This window comes from Lycium barbarum, chromosome 4, assembly GCF_019175385.1.
Source record: "Lycium barbarum isolate Lr01 chromosome 4, ASM1917538v2, whole genome shotgun sequence".
NCBI classification, from domain to species: domain Eukaryota; kingdom Viridiplantae; phylum Streptophyta; class Magnoliopsida; order Solanales; family Solanaceae; genus Lycium; species Lycium barbarum.
The window spans coordinates 92,346,064-92,364,759 of NC_083340.1; the positions used below are offsets into that span (position 1 = coordinate 92,346,064).

The following is an 18,696-nucleotide window of genomic DNA, read 5'->3' on the forward strand; positions in this document are numbered from 1 at the left end:
GGCATTTGAATAGGGGAGATGCTGCCCGATTTTCGGCAGAATATAGAATAGTATAATTTGAAACTTGGTACAAGTGTGTGATGAAGAGGCTAACATTAGTGAAAATCCTCTTAAATGTAGAATTACAAGCTCGAACGCATAAGCGTAGCCAATAGGAGGTTGAACAGGTATGTTAAGGCTCGTCCCTTTCTTTCAAAGGCATGATTCCTATGTTATGATTCCATAAATGTTTCCATAACCGCCTTGTTTTCAAAAGCTCGACGTTCATGACTCTTAAAGCCTCTTTTGATGTTAAATGGAATATGTTCTATGATGATTGTGACGATGATGATGATTCTCTTCTTTTGAAACTCCGAAGCTATGATTTGAGGGCATTATGAGATTATTGAGCCATTCCATGAATCCTTAACCGTATTTATTGTTGATGGTATCACCTCATGTTACTCGTTCCTTCGAGGTGAGATATAGCGATGATAACGATTCTATTTCCAGTGCTACCTAAGTTCATGATTTTCGAGACTCTCGTGACATCGTTGATTTCACCTTACGATGGTTGATCCTTCAAGGAATTATATAGTGACAATGGTAATGCTAATGATGACGTTGATTTCATTTATGTATTTTTATGTGTATGTATATCTGTATGTATGCATTGCATCCCACTGATCAGTTGGGGATAAATCCGAGTCCCGAAAGGGCCGGGTAAGATAACACCGAGTCCCCCAAGGGCCGGGTAAGATAATACCATGTAAGATGCTATATGTATATAAATATATGTATCTATATACATATTACCCCGCCTTAACGACCGGACGAGATATTATATATGTATGGATATGTATGGAAAAATTCTTAAAAAGCTAAGCATGCACGACATTCGCCTTAAAAGGGCATTCAAAGGCACAGGTTGATCTTGTTTATATTACTTTATCCCCATACGTTCATTATATTAATTTTCCCTGTTCAGTATTTCTTAATATGTTACTATTCATGCCTTACATACTCAGTACATTGTTCGTACTGACGTCCCTTCTTGTGGACGTTGCGTTCATACCCGCAGGTGTAGATAGACGAGACAAGGATCTTCCATAGTAGGCTGCCTTCAGGTACCAATTCTGATTGGTGAGCTCCATCTCTTCCTGGAGAAATGCCGAGTATAGATATATATACATATATATGATTTTGTTCAGGGTATGTCAGGGGCCCTATCCCGACTTGTATACTTCAGTCATGTTCATAGAGGCTTTGCAGACAGTTCCTGTGTACGGCTTAGTCATAGTGTGACGATAGTAATGTTGGCATCATGGGTCCAATGTACATATACTCATGCATGATATTATGTTCGTATTTAGCCTCTCGATCCTATTGTTTCCATTTGAGACTCAAAGGATGTAAGTTATAAGTTGGTTCGCTCAATTTCCGTAAGGTGCCGGGTGTCAATCACGCCTTACCAAGGGTGGGGTGTGACATTTTAAATTGCAACTGCTTGATAAAGAAAATGAAAATAAAGATCTCTTCGGCTTTCAAAAACCTCTTGTGAGTCTTCTTTTCGATTATAAATCAACTTTCTATCTTCATCCATGGATCCTTTATTCATACTTATTCAATTGGAAGTATTGATCCCATTCAAAAATTATGTTTCGCAATTTCATAATCCAATTTTTCAATGTCTAAGTGACCTTTGGATACAAATCACGAGAATGTGTATTTGTTCTCGAATCTGTCATTGAGAGGAAAAGGATTAAGTCCTTTTAAGAAATAAAGTTTTTGATCAGGCCATTCAAGGATGTAAAATATCACAGTGTGATAAAAGAATCAATTAAAAAAGATACCCTAATTCCAATTAGGAATTCATTGGGCCCTTTAGGAACATGTCTTCCAATTGAGAATTTTTATTCATCTTACAATTTAATAACTCATAATCAGATCTTAGTAACTAACTATTTGCAACTTGACAATTTAAAACAAACTTTTCAAGTGATTAAATTTAAATATTATTTAATGGATGAAAATGGAATTTTTTTTAATCCCGATCCATGTCGTAACATTATTTTAAATCCATTCAATTTGAATTGGTATTTTCTCCAACACAATTATTGTGAAGAGACATCTAAAATAATTAGTTTTGGACAGTTTATTTGTGAAAATGTATGTATAGCCAAAAACGGATCGCCCCTCAAATCGGGTCAAGTTATACTTGTTCAAGTTGACTCGATAGTGATACGATCAGCTAAGCCTTATTTGGCCACCCCCGGAGCAACTGTTCATGGCCATTATGGGGAAACCCTTTATGAAGGAGATACATTAGTTACATTTATATATGAAAAATTGAGATCTGGTGATATAACACAGGCTCTTCCAAAAGTAAAACAGGTGTTAGAAGTGCGTTCGATTGATTCAATATCCATGAATCTAGAAAAGAGGGTTGAGGGTTGGAAGAAATGTATAACAAGAATTCTTGGAATTCCTTGGAGATTTTTGATTGGTGCTGAGCTAACTATAGCGCAAAGCCGAATCTCTTTGGTTAATAAAATCCAACAGGTTTATCGCTCCCAGGGGGTGCAGATTCATAATAGGTATATAGAAATTATTGTACGTCAAATAACATCAAACAAACCAAAAACAAATTCAAAATATTTTTTTAAAAAACATTTTTTTTGGTGGGGTTTGGGGGTGGGGGTAGGGGGCCGGGGGAGGGGGAGGGGTGGATGGGGTGGGAGTGGTGCAAAAAACCAAAAACAAAAACTTTTCAAAACTTTTTTTTTAAAAATAAAATTAATTTTTTTTTGGAGGATGGGGGGTGGTGGGGCGGGTGGTGGGTGGTACAAAAAAAACAAACAAAAAAAAAAGTTTTTCAAAATCTTTTTAAAAAAAACATTTTTTTGTGGGGGGTGGGGGTGGGGGTGGGCGGGGGGGAGGGGTGGATGGGGTGGGGGTGGTGCAAAAAATAAAAAACAAAAACTTTTCAAAACTTTTTTAAAAAATAAAATTAATATTGGCGTGGGCGTGGGGTCAAGGCGTGGGGTCAAGGCGGGGGGAGCGGTGAATGGGGTGGGTGGTGCAAAAAATAAAAAACAAAAACTTTTCAAAACTTTTTTTAAAAATAAAATTAATATTTTTTTGGGAGGGTGGGAGGTGGTGGCACAATTAAAAAAAAAATTCCAAATCTTTTAAACAAAAACTTTTTTTTTGGTGGAGAGTCGGGGCGGGGGGGGGGGGGGGGGGGTCATCGGGGGCAAGGGTTTTTTATGGTTTATATAGATTGGGTCAAAGTGTTAAAAATAAAACTTTGAGGCAAAGTGTAAAAAACAAAGTTTGTGATGAAAGTGTTAAAAATATAATTTTAGGACAAGTCAAAACTCCTTAATCACTCATCCAAAGTTTATCACCTCTACTCAATTAAAAAAAAACTAGAGTTACCTCAACTCAATTTTCAAACCTTTTTGTCACCTTTGATTAAAAGCCCCGAGTAACCTTTCCTTTCTCGGTTCAGACGATATTCCCTAGAGTTTTGGGTTAAAATTGTCCCTTATCTATGGGAGTAGGTTCATTTTGGTCCCTTAAATATTACCCTGAGCATATTTGATCCCTTATCTATGGGAGTAGGTTCATTTTGGTCCCTTAAATATAACGCTAAGCATATTTAATCCCTTAACTATGCTACAGTGGGACACTTTTGGTTCCCCTAATAGAACCCATTTAAAAAGTAACGGTGCTAAACCCATGTGATACTCACGTGACTTGTAAGAGGCTAAACCCATCGGACAAAAATACTAAACTCATTCGACTTTCTCCCCAACTTCATATGAAGAAACACTTCACCGGAAAAAACCATAGTCTCTCTGTAGAAAGCTTCAATTGGCCGGAAGAACAAGAAGCTGATTTTTTAAAACAGGCAGAAACTTTATCTAATATATTAAAATTTTCATTCACATGCTTCCGAAAAAAATTGGAGCGGTTCCACCAATTAAGATAATTTATAACAGTTGTTAAAAAGAATTTTGAAATTTATAATAATTGTTAAATAGAATTTTGATTTTTTTTAATATTCAACAAAAATAACTTTATAATAGTTCCACGTGTGCTGCCAGATTACCGTTTAAGAGTTGGTTACCAACCATATGATCCAAATATTATGAGTTGTTTTGCTAATATCTTATATGAGTTGCATTTTTTAGAGAAATGTCATTACTGTGCTTTGCATTTTGTCCGATGGGTTTAGCCTTTTACGAGTCACGTGAGTGTCACATGAGTTTAGCACCGCTATTTTTTAAATGAGTTCTATTAGGGGAACTAAAAGTGCCCAATTTAGCATAGTTAAGGAATCAAATATGCTTAACGGTATATTTGAGGGATTAAAATGAACTTAATCCTATAAATAAAGAATTAAATATACTCAGGATAATATTTGAGAGAACAAATTGAACCTACTCCCGTACAATGAAACAATTTTAACCCAAAACTCATATTCGCTACCAAAATTCAGTTTCCTCTCTTTCTTCTTAGAAACTCTGTTTCCAGCAATTTTTCATGGATCCTCCTACCTCTTGGGACTCCTTGCGAAACCAGGTATCCTATCTCTTCCGTTTCTTTTCCTCATTTCTATTGGATCATCTTATTCCTACCTCTTGGGACTCCTTGCGAAACCAGGTATCCTATCTCTTCCTTTTCTTTCCTCATTTCTATTGGATCATCATATTCCATTTCCTTCTTTTCTTTCCATATATTCTAATAACCTCTTCTTCTTTTTATTTATTTATTTATTTATTTATTTATTGTTTTCATGGTTATACGATTTCATTAGTCTTTAATTTCTCTGAGGATGTATAAGTTTCTGCCCATTGCATAAGTTTTTTCCTCAAATCTGAAACTTAAAATGGATAAGAAGTCAAGGAGATATCCTAGGATAGGCTAGTGAATATAATGGCATAGCTAACCCTTTAATTTAATCAGCTGAAGGCCAATGATATACTATGTGACTCTTGTCTAACACTCTTGTTTTGCAATATTCTTACTTTATACTTGAGCATTTGATTGCTTCTGTGAGCTCAAGTTAAATATCCCCACAAGGCTTTGTGTCTTGAGTTCTTGACCAAATGAGGTCTAACAACGTCAGTTTGCCTTTGCATTTTTGTATATGTGAATCCCTCTCTCATATTGACTCTCATGGTATTTCCTTCATGGTTTTTGGAATAACAAGTGTCAAATAGCAACGAGATTCCTAAGGCTTTAAGCGAGAAGTGAAGTGCACAATATAAAGAAGATACGACTGGTATTCAGACAGGAAGAATGACGGGACAACATTATAAGGATCCGAAATCTTCTATTACTAGCATTTTTGCTTGTCAGTTCTTTGTGCTGTTACAATATATGAACTACCTCCCAATGATGCAAGTCTTTCTAGTTAACAGATTGTTGATAATCTCTTCCCTCTTTCATTTTCCTTATCCTTTTTTTTTTTTTTTTTGGTTTCATATAACAATTTGGATATGCCTTTTCATACACCCTTTAGAAAAAAACAAGGAGATCTGTAACAGAGAAGCAATATAAATGTAGCAATATCTTTTTGAAACCTACTGCAAAATATATGGTGTTATCCATCTAGAAATGTAGAGTCTGGGAAGGGTGATAAGAGAATGAAAGAAAGGAAAGATTCCGATGATCAGAGGAATCACCGGAGGATGGACGAAGTGTCCAGGATGGACACTAGAAAGTTTTCTCGAAATATGTGCAGGGGAGCATTTTTTTATTATGATAATATGCTGGATGTTTCTTTTTGTCTCTGATAAGTGATATATCTTTTGCACTTCTAAAAAGTAGAAAATAGAAAAGTTATCTGCATATGTACTTGGGAATTTTAATTCAGTAAGTTTAATCTATATCCCTTAAAAAGAAAAGAAAACACGGATATCAAACATGTTCTGCACACCGCGTGGGTACATGGATGATTTAGAATGGGCACTAATCCAAAAAAGTAAATATACGGGCTCTATCAAATAGGATTGGAAAAGGATCATTTCCAACATAAATACAATAACTTTTTAGAACCGTTTGTGCTTCATAGCTACAAATCATGGCCACCTTCAAAAGCGTTGTTTTGTGAAAAAGTATGTTTGAATTTGGCACAAAGTAGACACAAACCAAAGGTGTATTTGAAAACCATGTTTGAGCATTCTAATTGTTTTAGCCTGTTAACCTTAGAAACCATCTCCCCAATGTGTCTATCACGGTATCACCACAAAAATAAACAAAAAAATAAAAAGAAAAAGAAACAGAAAAAAGAAAGAGAAAAAGAAAGCACCTCCTCAATGTGTATGAGTTTCTCTTAAGTTAGATGTAAGGTCAACTTGCATATAGAATTGAGCTTTTTTCTAAAAGAGCAGCAAAGGTTGGGAGAAAGAAAAGAAAGAGTAAAGACCTATACCTTTTCCTGAAGCCAGAGAGCACCTTGTGATGCAGTTGATTAACTACAATGCAAAGTATAAATATGGCTACATACAAACATACTAAGTCCTATCTTTTCCCTCTCTTCCCCAGTTCATGCTCTACAAACCTTGTTTTTCTTGATGGTAGTATTGTGCTTCATAACTTTGTATTGTTTTACGGTCCTTTTTAAGCATGCAAGTTTAAATTTCTTTAGACCCTGAAGGAATACATGATCTAAGATCACACATTTCAGGGCATGCAAATCTGGATACTCCAATTTGGTTTTCCACTTGGCCTCTACCTAGGTGAGTAGATATCAGGCCATGGTAACTACTGGCTTATGGGCTGCATATTAGTTTTGGATATTATGTGGAACATGGTTAGTACTGAATGGATAATGCAGGATCTGTAAAAGGAATGCTATTAGAATTGGAAGCTCAGAAGGAAGAGGCAGAGAAGTAGAGCTTGGAAGTGACTTTCCTTACACTTATGTGGACCATATAGAAGGTTAAATGAATTCTATTAGAATGGAAGTTCAGAAGTTAGAGGCAGAGAAGTAGAGCTGAGAATTAACTTCCCTAACATTTATGTGGACCATAGAGAAGGAGAGAAGTAGGAGAAATTCCAAGGTAGTGGGAGATAGTTTTTCTACAAGTTAGACTTGATCAAAAGAGTTTCTTTGTACAAATCACAGAAACATAGTTTTTTATACATGTTTGAAGCAGCTAAGCCATATAAGTTAGTGTCTTTAATTGGCTGTTCTTCATAGAGAATAGCACCTTCCTATGTAGATCCTCTACCATTTCTATACATCATGTGTGTGGAAATTCCTTTCAATCAATAAATTTACAACTTCCGTCAAAAGTAAAGGCTTACATATGAAAGGTCAAACTTGCTTTTTGGAGGTTAGAGGTTAGAAAAAGGCCAAGGATAGTGTTTGAGACGTGCTAATTTTTTGTTCCCCTAGATATAAGCGACTAAGAGCTTAAACTACTTTAAGAAACACAAGCAAATATTTTTGTGGACTATAGCGATGTTTTCTTTTGGCTTGTGGGAATGGGGGGTGGGGTTGTAGGGTTATTTTGATGTAACTATAGAGCTCTCTTGGAATTCATTTAGTACTAGTTTGTATGGTCACGGTTTTTTTATTGATGATAGTGGACTAGCTGTTAATAAAGGATCTTGGAAAAGCATTGTTCTTGCTTTCTCTTCACTCTTGAAGAATGTTGCTCTTTTTTGGAATTGGATGGATCCTATGAAGATCTGCCTGAAACAATTAGGAAGCTGGTGAGAATAATGAAAAGTGGGGGTGGCATGTGATGGTGTTGTTTTTGGTTGGGCCTCTTTTCGTTAGCTTGGCCTAGCTAAGGTTCTCGATGAAAATTTTATTTATTATATGAGGAAATAATTCTTGGAATTGCATTTCTAGTTACTTACTTCTTCTTTCCTTGTCTTCTCATTCTTATTTGCGGTTTCTATAACCAGGCACGGAAGCTTGAAGCTCAGCTGGATGAGCAGATGCATTTATATCGTAAAGTTGTTTCCTTAAAAGTTGACAGTGCAAATGATAATGATCTCGAATCCAGTATAAATCAGCTACTCAAGCAGCTTCAGCAAGTAAATTCACAAATGCAAGCTTGGGTTTCATCTGGAGGATCTGAGATCTTTTCTCATACATTGACTCGCCATCAAGAAATTCTTCAGGATCTTTTTGAGGTACTTTAAATGCTTTTTTGATGTTTTCCATTGTTACTCCATTATTGATAATAGTACTACAATGTCAAGACATGGAAATTGTCTTCTAACAGAATCATGCCAAACAAAATATCGATACTCATTTATGGAGTTCTAAGATGAGTATAACATTGAGAAGTGGGGTCATACATGGGAAGCCTTTTTCTCATTTTTATTATGCGTAGAAAGTGGGTTGTTTCTCCTTGTTGTCGTGGCTATCAAAACCGATGAACAATTCCACTATCTTGGGCTAAGAGCGTGTTGATCAATGGTGTATTGCCGTTTAACTACTTGAAGGTGCAAGTCCAAGATAAAATTGGACATAAAAATGGGCCGAGCAAGTTAAGACTATTTGATGAGATTTGGGATCATACTGGATGACAGAAACTTATGCTGAGAAACAGTATTATGTCATTGAAACAACCAATAAGAAAGTATAAGGTCCGACATAAAGGTTAGAATCTTAGCAGAGACAAAAAAAAGTTAGGTAATCTTTTCCCATCTGCCTAAGTTTTGGTGGACCAAGTTACTATTGGTGGAATTTGGAAGGATGCAGGTATCTGATGGAATAGTAGAGGACTAGAGTTGCACGCAAGCTGGCCGAGAAATCAACTTTATCAGCATAAAAGAGGGAGAATATGAGGTCTTCTCTGGAATTCTCTGTGGCAAACATCTAACTGTGGTATAAATTTTAAATTGACTATAAATGTGGAGTAATTTGTGCATCGTGATGATATTCTTAGGTTTAGTTGAAATTGGTGTACAGGCCCCTTAGTAAATGCTGATGCCGTAGTAGATCTAGCTTTTTGAGCTAGCGAAACTCTGCTCTTCTGGATGGATCTCTTGGTGTGAACTGTGAAATGCATATAAAAAGTGTAGCCTTTGATATCCTGGTTTCATTTCTAAACATATGGAGTAGCGAGTTGCTTGTATCTTTTACTTTTGTGTACATTTGAGTTAAAATGACGGAAATCATGCAATAACGAGTCTATCTTTTTAATAAACGTAAAAGCAAAGATTGCCATTTTGTCTTATTTAGTACAGGCTTTATTGGTAGCTAAAAAAGGGGATCTCCGTCCGTAGACACATCTTTATTAGTTGGAATCGTTACCCTTCGAACGCTCTGCGGTCAGTTCTTTTGAAATGGCTCCATGAGACTAGAGCAGTGATAGGCCACACTCTGCCTCTCTTCCTTATGTTTCTTCAGTTTCCTAGCTAAGTGACATATTGACGCTAGCAGAGTCACCAATGCAATATGATCTACGTTATCACTTGAGCCCTTGCACATGAAGCATCAACTGACATGAAGCTTTTTCCTTTTAATCGAAATTTTCAGTTTATTAGATATCGTAATTTTCTGTTTAACCGAGACAGGATCTCACATATTGTTTACCAGTCTCCCTCCAAACTCACACCCATCGTTCCTGCTTCTTCACTTCCCTCCTAACTCAGATCCATCAGTCTTGCTTCTATCCATAATAATTTTCCTCCAAATTTATACATATAGAACTAAAGGTACACGAGAGTCTTGCTTGGATCTTCTGTTCTTTCCCTAAATTCTCTCAGCTATTTCATAGGATCATGTTTCTGCTAATAGAAGATCAAGGATTTTTAACCATGGGATAAAGTGTTTTGCAAAATTATTTCTAATTAATTGAAACTGGATCAATTTTTTGCCAATAAAATTCGTTTGCATAAAACTGGAAGATGGTTCACAAGTTGCATGTCAGTTGAACCTTATAGATGCCTAGTCAGATAGTCCTGGTCTGCCTTTGAAGCCATTTAGTAAGATAGATTTTGAGCTTTTAGGAGTAGAAAGATAGACTAAGAACATAATATTACTTTAGAAAATGTACTTGAGAAATGGCTTCACATAAAATTCTAGAGCACATTTTGCAGCATTTATCTTTGACTAGCTTCACTGAAAATATGCGGCACATTTGCTGCGGTCTTTCTTTCATTCCTAGCAGGCGAGGTGCAGGTGAGTTTTCATGTTTGTTAAAAAAATAGCGGTAGTAAAAGTTAGGACTGAAAGGGCACCTATTTGTCAAAGAATATGGCCTATTCTGCCACTCCATATAAATGAAATGGCAGAATAGATCGGGACCCCCCTGAACTTTACGACTTTTATTCAGTGCACACCTGAAATTTACATTCGCCTAATTACTCCCCTGAACTTGGCAATTTGTGTCTCGACCCATTTACCCTTAAGCCGCGATGGCTCCCGACTATCTTCAAGTCAGGAGAACGAAGGCATTCATTAAACAATTCAGTTAACCAATTCAAACCATTAAGGTCTAACGATAATAGATAGCATAACAATGATAAGAATTTGACATAACGCGGAAGCATAAACCACAATACACCCCAGGGACTGGTTATGCTAGTCATGGGCAAACTAAGAATGGAAGTACATCTGGGTCTGAAAGATACAAGGTCTGACTAAAAAGAAATACACAAAGATAAAATAAAATAGACTCCGTGGCCACTGCAGAACAAGGCGAGCGGCTCACCACTAAAGCTGGGCCTCAAGCTAGAAACTCATTCACGGACTTCGCTAGTACTAGAATCCGAACCTGCACAAATAGTGAAGATGTCAGCACTCTGGGATGCCAATTTTCATGTTGGCTTGAGCTATAATTAGATTTCTTTGCCTTTACAAAAAAATAAGCTGTTCAGAAATTTTAATCTCCCAATTTTGGAAGTTTCTTCCGTGTGTCAAGTCCACTAATGCTTACCCTCCCAGAAATGATATATATATTTAACAACATAGGCCATCTATTGACGGGATATATTATGTATCCTACAGAAAGTGTCATAGAAGGGGGATTCTGTACACCAGCTATGTTTCCAGCAATTGAACCTTGCCCAGTTTTCCACTTTGAAGCTTATGCTCCTGAAGTTCTTCTGTGTCTCCACACTAACATAGTCCGATAGGGACTGTCCAGGTATCAGTTCTCCACCTCCCTTCAGAACTGTGCTTGTCTATGATGACCTTCCTTCTGAAAGCTTGTTCCTCCAGTCCAAATCTCAAAGGTTATAAACTAAAGAGGGCCTTGTTGAATACTCTTATATCTTTAAATATAAAAGTATTCAACAAGGCCCTCTTTAAGAGTTTTTTTTTTTTTAAAAAAAAAAAAAATACTCTTATATCTCTAGCATTTAGCCTCCTGTGTGGGGGGGTTCTTTGCTATGCCCTCGTTGTGGTCCTCCGCACCACTTCCCCAACCCTCCACGCCCCCCTGGAGGTTTTTTTTTTTTTTTTTTTTTTTTTTTTTTTTGCATCAGCGTCTATCTGTCCACTCCGTTAGCTTTGTGGGATAAAGACACGTAGTAGGTGGAATTGTAGACATATACTTCTGTTGAAGACCTCTGCTCCTTTGTATAGGTTCTGATTTTACAATCCAGCATAGTAGTTTCCCACTTGCTATTTGCAGCTGGAACTTGTGTTTGTAATATGAAGGTGAATAACTGGAACATTTGCAAGAATTTTACTATGGTTCCAAATCAGTGTTGGATTACGGATCAACTTACCAACAGAGATGTTACTGTGCCAGCAGGTCTGTTGACTTAAGTCCAAGCATTATTTCCCTTCACAGCGATACTAGAGCATTTGCACAGTATTCTGTGATATTTCCATAGTCAGGAAATGAAAACCATGCTTCAGTCCAGACAAGTTCATTTCAAGTCAACATTATACAAAAGAAAAATTAAAATGAAAAATTCTGGAAGTGCTCTATATATTTCCTACTGGCATAAGAATCTCGAATAGCGCTAAAAGACTCCCAGCAAGCAAGGACTTAATGTGAACGTATTAACATGGCTAAAACATATTTCCTATTGATTGGTATTGTCTATATAAATATTTCTTCTATTGTGCCCTATATAAATGTCTAGTAGACAACTTCCTTTGATGTGATTTTAGATCTGCCTTCTCCTTTTAACACCTTCACTCACCATGGTTGCACACCTACAGACCGGATGGTTGTACACCTACAGACGGGTGCATCTGGAGGTCGATGCTGATATGACCAAACTTCTCAAACAACCTCTGATTGTATTCTCAGTGTCTGCTACCTGCAGTTCAGGATATAAATCAACATTCATCATAATTTTGTAAAACAAGATTGCAAACTGTTAAAAAGAACTTCTTAATCCGCTAATTAATGGTTAAATAAACATGTGAAGACTCAAGTTACTTGTAATTCTATATAAATGGTGCTTCTTCAACCTGAATATCAATTTCTCTGTCAATCTGAGATCCCAACCTTGCAGTGAGAATCATTGAAATGTCTTATCAATGAATTATACGAGATAACAAGATACTCAATATACAATTCTAATGTCGTGTCGTGTGACTTGTTAGCAAGTGATTCTATGTCAATGGATCTACACATTATTGTTTTTTCTTTCACATGAGATTCTGAACCAATGAAACATCTGACTGCAGTCATTCTATTTGGAAAGAAATGCAATTAACAATGGGCAATTTTAAATGTCTAGTAGCATGACTTGCTAGAATTTCTTCTTAAGAAGCTTATTTATACTACTAAGAAAGCTATAATTCCGGTTGGGTTATAGGAGTTTAATCGGCTTCGTTCAAGTTACAGAGCTAAGAAAGAGCATGGTTCACTGCTTGAAGATTTTAGAGAATTTGACCGAACTCGATTAGATCTGGAAGATGGCAGCGGGTCTTATGAGCAAGCACTCCTTAATGAGCGTTCTTCCCTGCATAGGAGTACTGGACAGGTATATCTTAGTAGTAAATTTCCTTTCTTGTTATCCTATGAGAAATGAAATTTCTTTGATATTCTCATGACGTTGAACACGTGAACGACATATTTTTGTAAGACTTGTGATGAAACTAGAAAGTTCTACTACTACTATGAAGTTGAATACTACGTCTATCATGATGTAACTTTCCAAACACTTGGAAAGTTCCTTGAAATTACTTTTACGTGATGCGTCTCCCGCGATATGGATCTCATGGTTTCTTCAATTATAATATGGTAACTGAAAAGTCCTGAGAATGACATATTTATGTATACTAGTTTCTGGATACGTGCGTTGCACATGCGTTCCATATTAATCGGTGCAGACTTCTTAAAACAGTATATATAATATGAAAACATGATAAAAAAAGAGTTGATAAAAAATAATATGAAAACTTGTGTAAATGAGAAATTGAAAATCTGAAGGGAAAAGTACAACTCAAATTGATGAACAATCAACCTTCTCAAATGACTTGATTCTTGAATGCAAAATTTTTAGATATGTTGTTTACCTCGAATTTAGGTAATCAATTAAATTTATGAATGAGGTATAGGATATGTGGTTGAGGTTTGATCTATTTGGTTGAAAAAGGATATATAAGGATATGCTATGAAGGAGCGAATAATAATTGGTGATTTACTCTAAATATATGTATCTAATAATATATGAGTGTTGTTTAATTGAACAAAGCTAAAGAATAACAACTGAATCCGGACCAAAGTCAGAGAATGAGAGAGAGATTTTATATATTTTGCTATTACAATGTTCTAGAACTCAAGAAGCCAACCCTTAAAAGTAGGGTAATGACCCCCTATTTATAGTTTTGCCTTATGGGCCTCTTACAACCTAAAGCCCTTGAATAAAGTAAAACCCTAAAAAGGATAAGGTTGGTTCGTACGGTCTGACACCCGTACGATTGGCAGTACAATGTGGCAGAACGGTATTGACGCGTGACAATTGTGTAACGGATCACCCAGACCAACGGCCACGATCAAACGGACCAACGGCCACGATCAACCGAGCCAACGGCCACGATCAACTCGGCTATGGAGAAACCGGACCAAACGATGTCTTCGCTTTCTTCGGATCAAGCACTCCTCCAGCCCCAAAAGAAAGTCTTCATGCTCGGTCTCCGGTCTCACCGGTCTAGCATATATCCGATTTTTACCGTATACAGATAGTCCCCACACTTTCCGGACCGTAGTTTTATCGGAGTAACGGGAAGTGGATGAATCAAGAAACCGGTGGCTCCATTTGTCCGTTGTTATCTTTTCATTTTGGCGGGAACAGTTGCGTCACGTCCCTCTGTCATCAGCCACGTGTCTCATCCCGGATGGTCAGCGCTGACAACCACCGTCACGCACGTCGTTTCAAGTCACTTCTTATTAATTATGGGACACGTGGCACTCCCCGGCTGGTTGGGATCTGTAACCGCCTCGATCCATGTCTATATAACGTCTTCCACTGCTTCATTTTTTCGGTGTACGATCCATTTCATTCTCCATTTTCAGTTCTTGACTTCACCTTTCCATTTCATTTCTTCACTTCTTCCTTTTACTTCTCTTCATTTCATCATCTTTCAACTCATATTTCTTGTTGATTCATTGCTTATATTACGATAACGGAAATAACTCTGCCAACTTCTTCCCTAGTTGTTTTTGTAGAGTGTGTTGCTGCTGCTTCTTCTTACTCTTTTACCATTTCGAATTCTTCTTGACTGTTCCCTCACTCCTATTTTTTAACTTCTTTTTCGAATTCACCCAATCTCCTTTTCCATATTTTCAAATGTCTGCTAACACCGAAACCACCTCCCATGATGTTCCCTCGGTTTCTTCTCAAGGAACCGAACCAACTTCTCAACCCAAGGGGAAGGTCACCTTCGAACCCACTGCTTTGGACATTGTACCGTCCAAACCTAACTATAACAAAGATTTCGAGGTCGAGAAACCTTCTCTGGTTTCCGATAGAGGGTTTGATGTAAGGCGGTATCCTCGTCCATTACTGAGGAAAAACTCGATTTAGTCCGGGCCGATTGCGAATGGGATAACCATCCGGTTCAAGTTTTCGCCCCCGGACCAGATGAGTCAGTCACCGACTATCGGGAGGGCTTCTTGTACATTTATACTTATCCTTTCACCCTCAAGCTCGACCCCCCGATCGATCCGGTCATTTTAGATATGTGTCGGACTTACAACGTTACCCTAGCCCAGATTGGTCCGATTGTTTGGAGGACCGTGGCCTGCCTCTGGCTGTTGGCCAATAATACGAAAAAGGAGTTCACGCTGGCCCATTTCATACGGTTATACTCCCCGAGGTTGTTCCGGGGTGGTGTAATAAAACTCGCTAAGTGTAGTCGGAATTCGATTTTTTCAAAAAATGGACGAAGACAGGTATCGGGGCTGGTTGGAGCGTTATGTCCGGGTGAGGACCGAGGACATTATCCCGGCCAACTACATGCCCTTTCCGGAGAGATAGAATGGCAACTGTAAGTCTCAGTTCTTTTAATGGTTGCTTTTGAATGCTTTATCAAACATTAGCCTTTTCACATTCTCACTACTTGTCCTCTTCTTTATACCAGCTGTGGCGTGGATACCTCCGGCCGTCCGGAACATTAACGAATGGGTTAACGCTCTACTTAGTCAACATACCCACGAAGCATGGACATGGGGGCTCCTGTCGCGTGGCCGATGGGTTGCCCAGAACCACGGTAATACTTTGCTTCCTCCATCCGTATTTATTGCATCTTCTACCTTTCCCTTTTGTAACACCTTCGGTTTTTAGGTTTACCCAAGGGCTCGGTAGACCCAAGACTGGAGTCACTGGCTGAACCCGCTACGTCGGCACCCGAGTTCGATTCAGCGGGTACATCCCGCATCATCGCCGCCGCCAATAAGAGAAAAAGGCCCTCGGACAAGGGGCAGAAGCCGAAGAAGAGGGCGAGGAGTGTCGTTCGGACTCTTAGAGACGAAACAGAGCCTGAGCTCCTCGTTCGGAGGATCGGTGTGACCCTTTTTGTTGCCTCTATTCCGGAGGAGGCTACCATCGTTTCATCACTCCCGTCAGCCGGGAAAGTACCTTCAGCTCCGGCGTTACACACAGGTGGGGAAGAAATTCATTACCCGACTCCTCTAAGGTCGATTGAATTCGTCGATATTTTAGGTGATGCTTCCTCCGAAGAAACCCCCCTGCAAAGGACAAGGAGACCCGAGAAGGCACCAGCTGCCGAAGCCAGTCAAAGGGCTGAGCCGGTCCCCGAGGTCGAAGTTCCAGCGGATGTCGGTCCACTGCCCTGTTATGAGACTGCTGCAACCTCCGAGATCCCCGCCTTTGCCGAAGCTGCTGAGGCCGTTCCGAGTTCTCCAACCCAGCTTCAAGGTTGGATGATTTTGATGACATGTTCTCGGACGCTCCTCCTGCTACCGGGAAAGCTGTCGGTTTTGGACATCTTCCTATTCCTCGGGCCACGAGGGCAGCTAGCCGGTCCACCGAGACCGGTGCTAGGGATAGCTTAGTGCGCACCTTCCCGGCCCCGAGCGTGGAACCTAGGAGGACAAGATCGGCTGTGATCACTGTTCCCAAGGACTGCAGCTTTTTGTCTCGTCCGGTGGGCGTGGCAAGCTACCTGAGGCCCCTTGTCTCGGACTCGGACAAACGGAAGATGAACGGAGTCTTCTGGCAGTGTCTCATTAACGAGGGTATGCACGCGGGCAATCGAGTAAGTTTATCAGCCATCCTTTGCATAATTCATTGAGAATTTTAGTTTCTCGTTTATCCGAGTTTTGACTTGCTTCTTTTACACAGTGTGGTGCTCGTTAATGAAGTCTTCGTCCGTGCTCAGCAAGAGGTTGACGATCTCAAGGGCCAACTGGATGCCCAAGGTCGAGAAACGGAGAAATTGCAGCACCTTCTGCGGGTGAAGGAGGATGAGTTGAACCGAGCAGTTACTCTTTCCAACCTCCAACTCGAGCTCGATGCGACAAAGGCCGAAAACCTTCGATTAAAGGGTGAGCTGGCCGAGATGGTCGAAAAGAACCGGCTTCTAGAAGCGGACAAAGTCGGCCTTAGCCAGGACAACACTCGTTTTTCCTCAAGGCTTGGTGAGCTCGAAACCACCATCTCTCAACTCCGGGGGGAGCTGGACTCAGTCAAGTCCGATGCCACGAGCATGGCAGAAAGGCATCGGCTGCTCGAATTTGAGAGTGCCATGTACATAGAGCGGATGAGGGTGTTTGAGCAAAAAGCAGAGGACAGGGCCCGGGTATGTGATGAGCTGAAAATCGAGCTCGAAGAGACAGCTGATGCTAATGACCTTCTCAAGGGCGAGCTCGAGTCAGCCACTCAAGTCCAAAGGGTCTTCGAGGAAGAGCGGGATGAACTGATGGCAAAATTAGCCTAGGCTGAGGCCGATTTGGCAGAAGCCCTTCGGAGCGTGGAGGCCGCCGAGGCTCATACTACGATATCTGTGGAGTATGAACGGTGGAAGTCTCGAAGGATCACCCTTGAGCAAGCCGGGCATGGTTTTGCGGATCTTCCAGCCTTGATACTCGAAGCTAAAAGGGTTGAGAAAGAAGCTAAAAGAGCCCTCGATGCTGACTCCGACGACTCCGAGCGGACAGTGTTCGAACACTTTGGATCCAGCCACACCGGATAGACTTGGGCCTGTACTTGGCCTTTGTTTTTTGCTTTTGTAGGGGTTTCCGGTGTAAAAACCTTTGTATAAATGGAACATGCATTTTTCTTTTCTTTATTCTTTTGTTTGAATGTTTGTTATGACTTTTGCCCGAATTGTCGGTCCGTTTTAAGGACATGCAGACTCGGAGTCATTATTTCGGACTGCGCCTAAATATCGGCTTTTCTCTTCGTCCGGTACGTTTTGTCCGGGAATTTGATGAAGTTTTTTGCCCGTGGGACTTATCTAATGCTTTGTGAATTCAGACGTCTTCGAATCACGATAGACATTTTTTAAGGCCGGTATTTTTTGTCTATTTTTTAGGGCCGGTATTTTTTACAGCCTTAGCAAAATTTGATGTAGCAGTCCCCGTTCGAGGGAGTTTAAAGATTTTGGCTCGGTTCATTGTGACCTTGTTGCTTTTGTCGAATTTCGACCGTAGTGCCCGGAATAGGGTATATGAATGAAGCGATGCCGAAATACGGCGATAATCACCGGGGTAGGGTGTTTTAACAAAAAGATATCCGAAATATCGTAATCCGAATTTTCGATAATTTTTGTATTGCAAGTATTTTGTACATACATGATATGAGAATTTGTTACCTTCTGCTTTTGCCGTAGCAAATACTAAATGGACACAATTCATTCTGATCGTTTGGTCCTTACATCGAAACCTAATACAGAAGGTCCGGTCTTGGTTTTGCCGTAGCAAATATTGTGTGGACACGATTCATTCTGATCGTTTGGTCCTTACATCGAAACCTAATGTAGAAGGTCCGATTTTGATTTGTTGAGTTCCTCCGTTTTCAACTAACCGGGGTATAATAGTCCCCTAGCGCTTATCCGAGTTGTAAGATCGGGTAAGCGCTATTAAGCCCCCACTCGTAGGCCGTGACCCCGAGTTTCCGGGCGTTTGTTCTTGTCTTTGTCAAGTAACACGTTGTACTTGTTGCCTCATTAAAAACCTTGTCGGAAAATCCATTTTGGGACAAAACCGTACTAAGGAAAAGAGTGCAACACGTGTTTTCAGACCTAGATTCTAGCTTTATCCGGTACTTCCTGCAAAAAAGAAAAAGGGTTAATAGTAAAACACG

At 39.4% G+C, this 18,696-nt stretch overlaps 1 protein-coding gene across 4 annotated transcripts in view; it reads left to right on the top strand.

The window, feature by feature from the left end:
• The first annotated feature begins 4,423 nt into the window (after positions 1-4,423).
• Positions 4,424-18,696, top strand: part of LOC132636140 (Golgi SNAP receptor complex member 1-1-like) — a 29,137-nt gene continuing 14,864 nt past the window's right edge. Inside the window, exons 1-3 of one of the 4 annotated variants that reach the window (XM_060352847.1) lie at positions 4,424-4,569; positions 7,912-8,142; positions 12,742-12,909. In XM_060352847.1, coding sequence (XP_060208830.1) covers positions 4,531-4,569; positions 7,912-8,142; positions 12,742-12,909 — 438 coding nt within the window. In that variant the 5' untranslated portion in view covers positions 4,424-4,530. Of the gene's footprint in view, positions 4,651-4,714; positions 6,732-7,911; positions 8,143-12,741; positions 12,910-18,696 lie in introns of those variants that run through there. The other 3 variants (XM_060352846.1, XM_060352848.1, XM_060352849.1) reach the window with 3 other exon arrangements.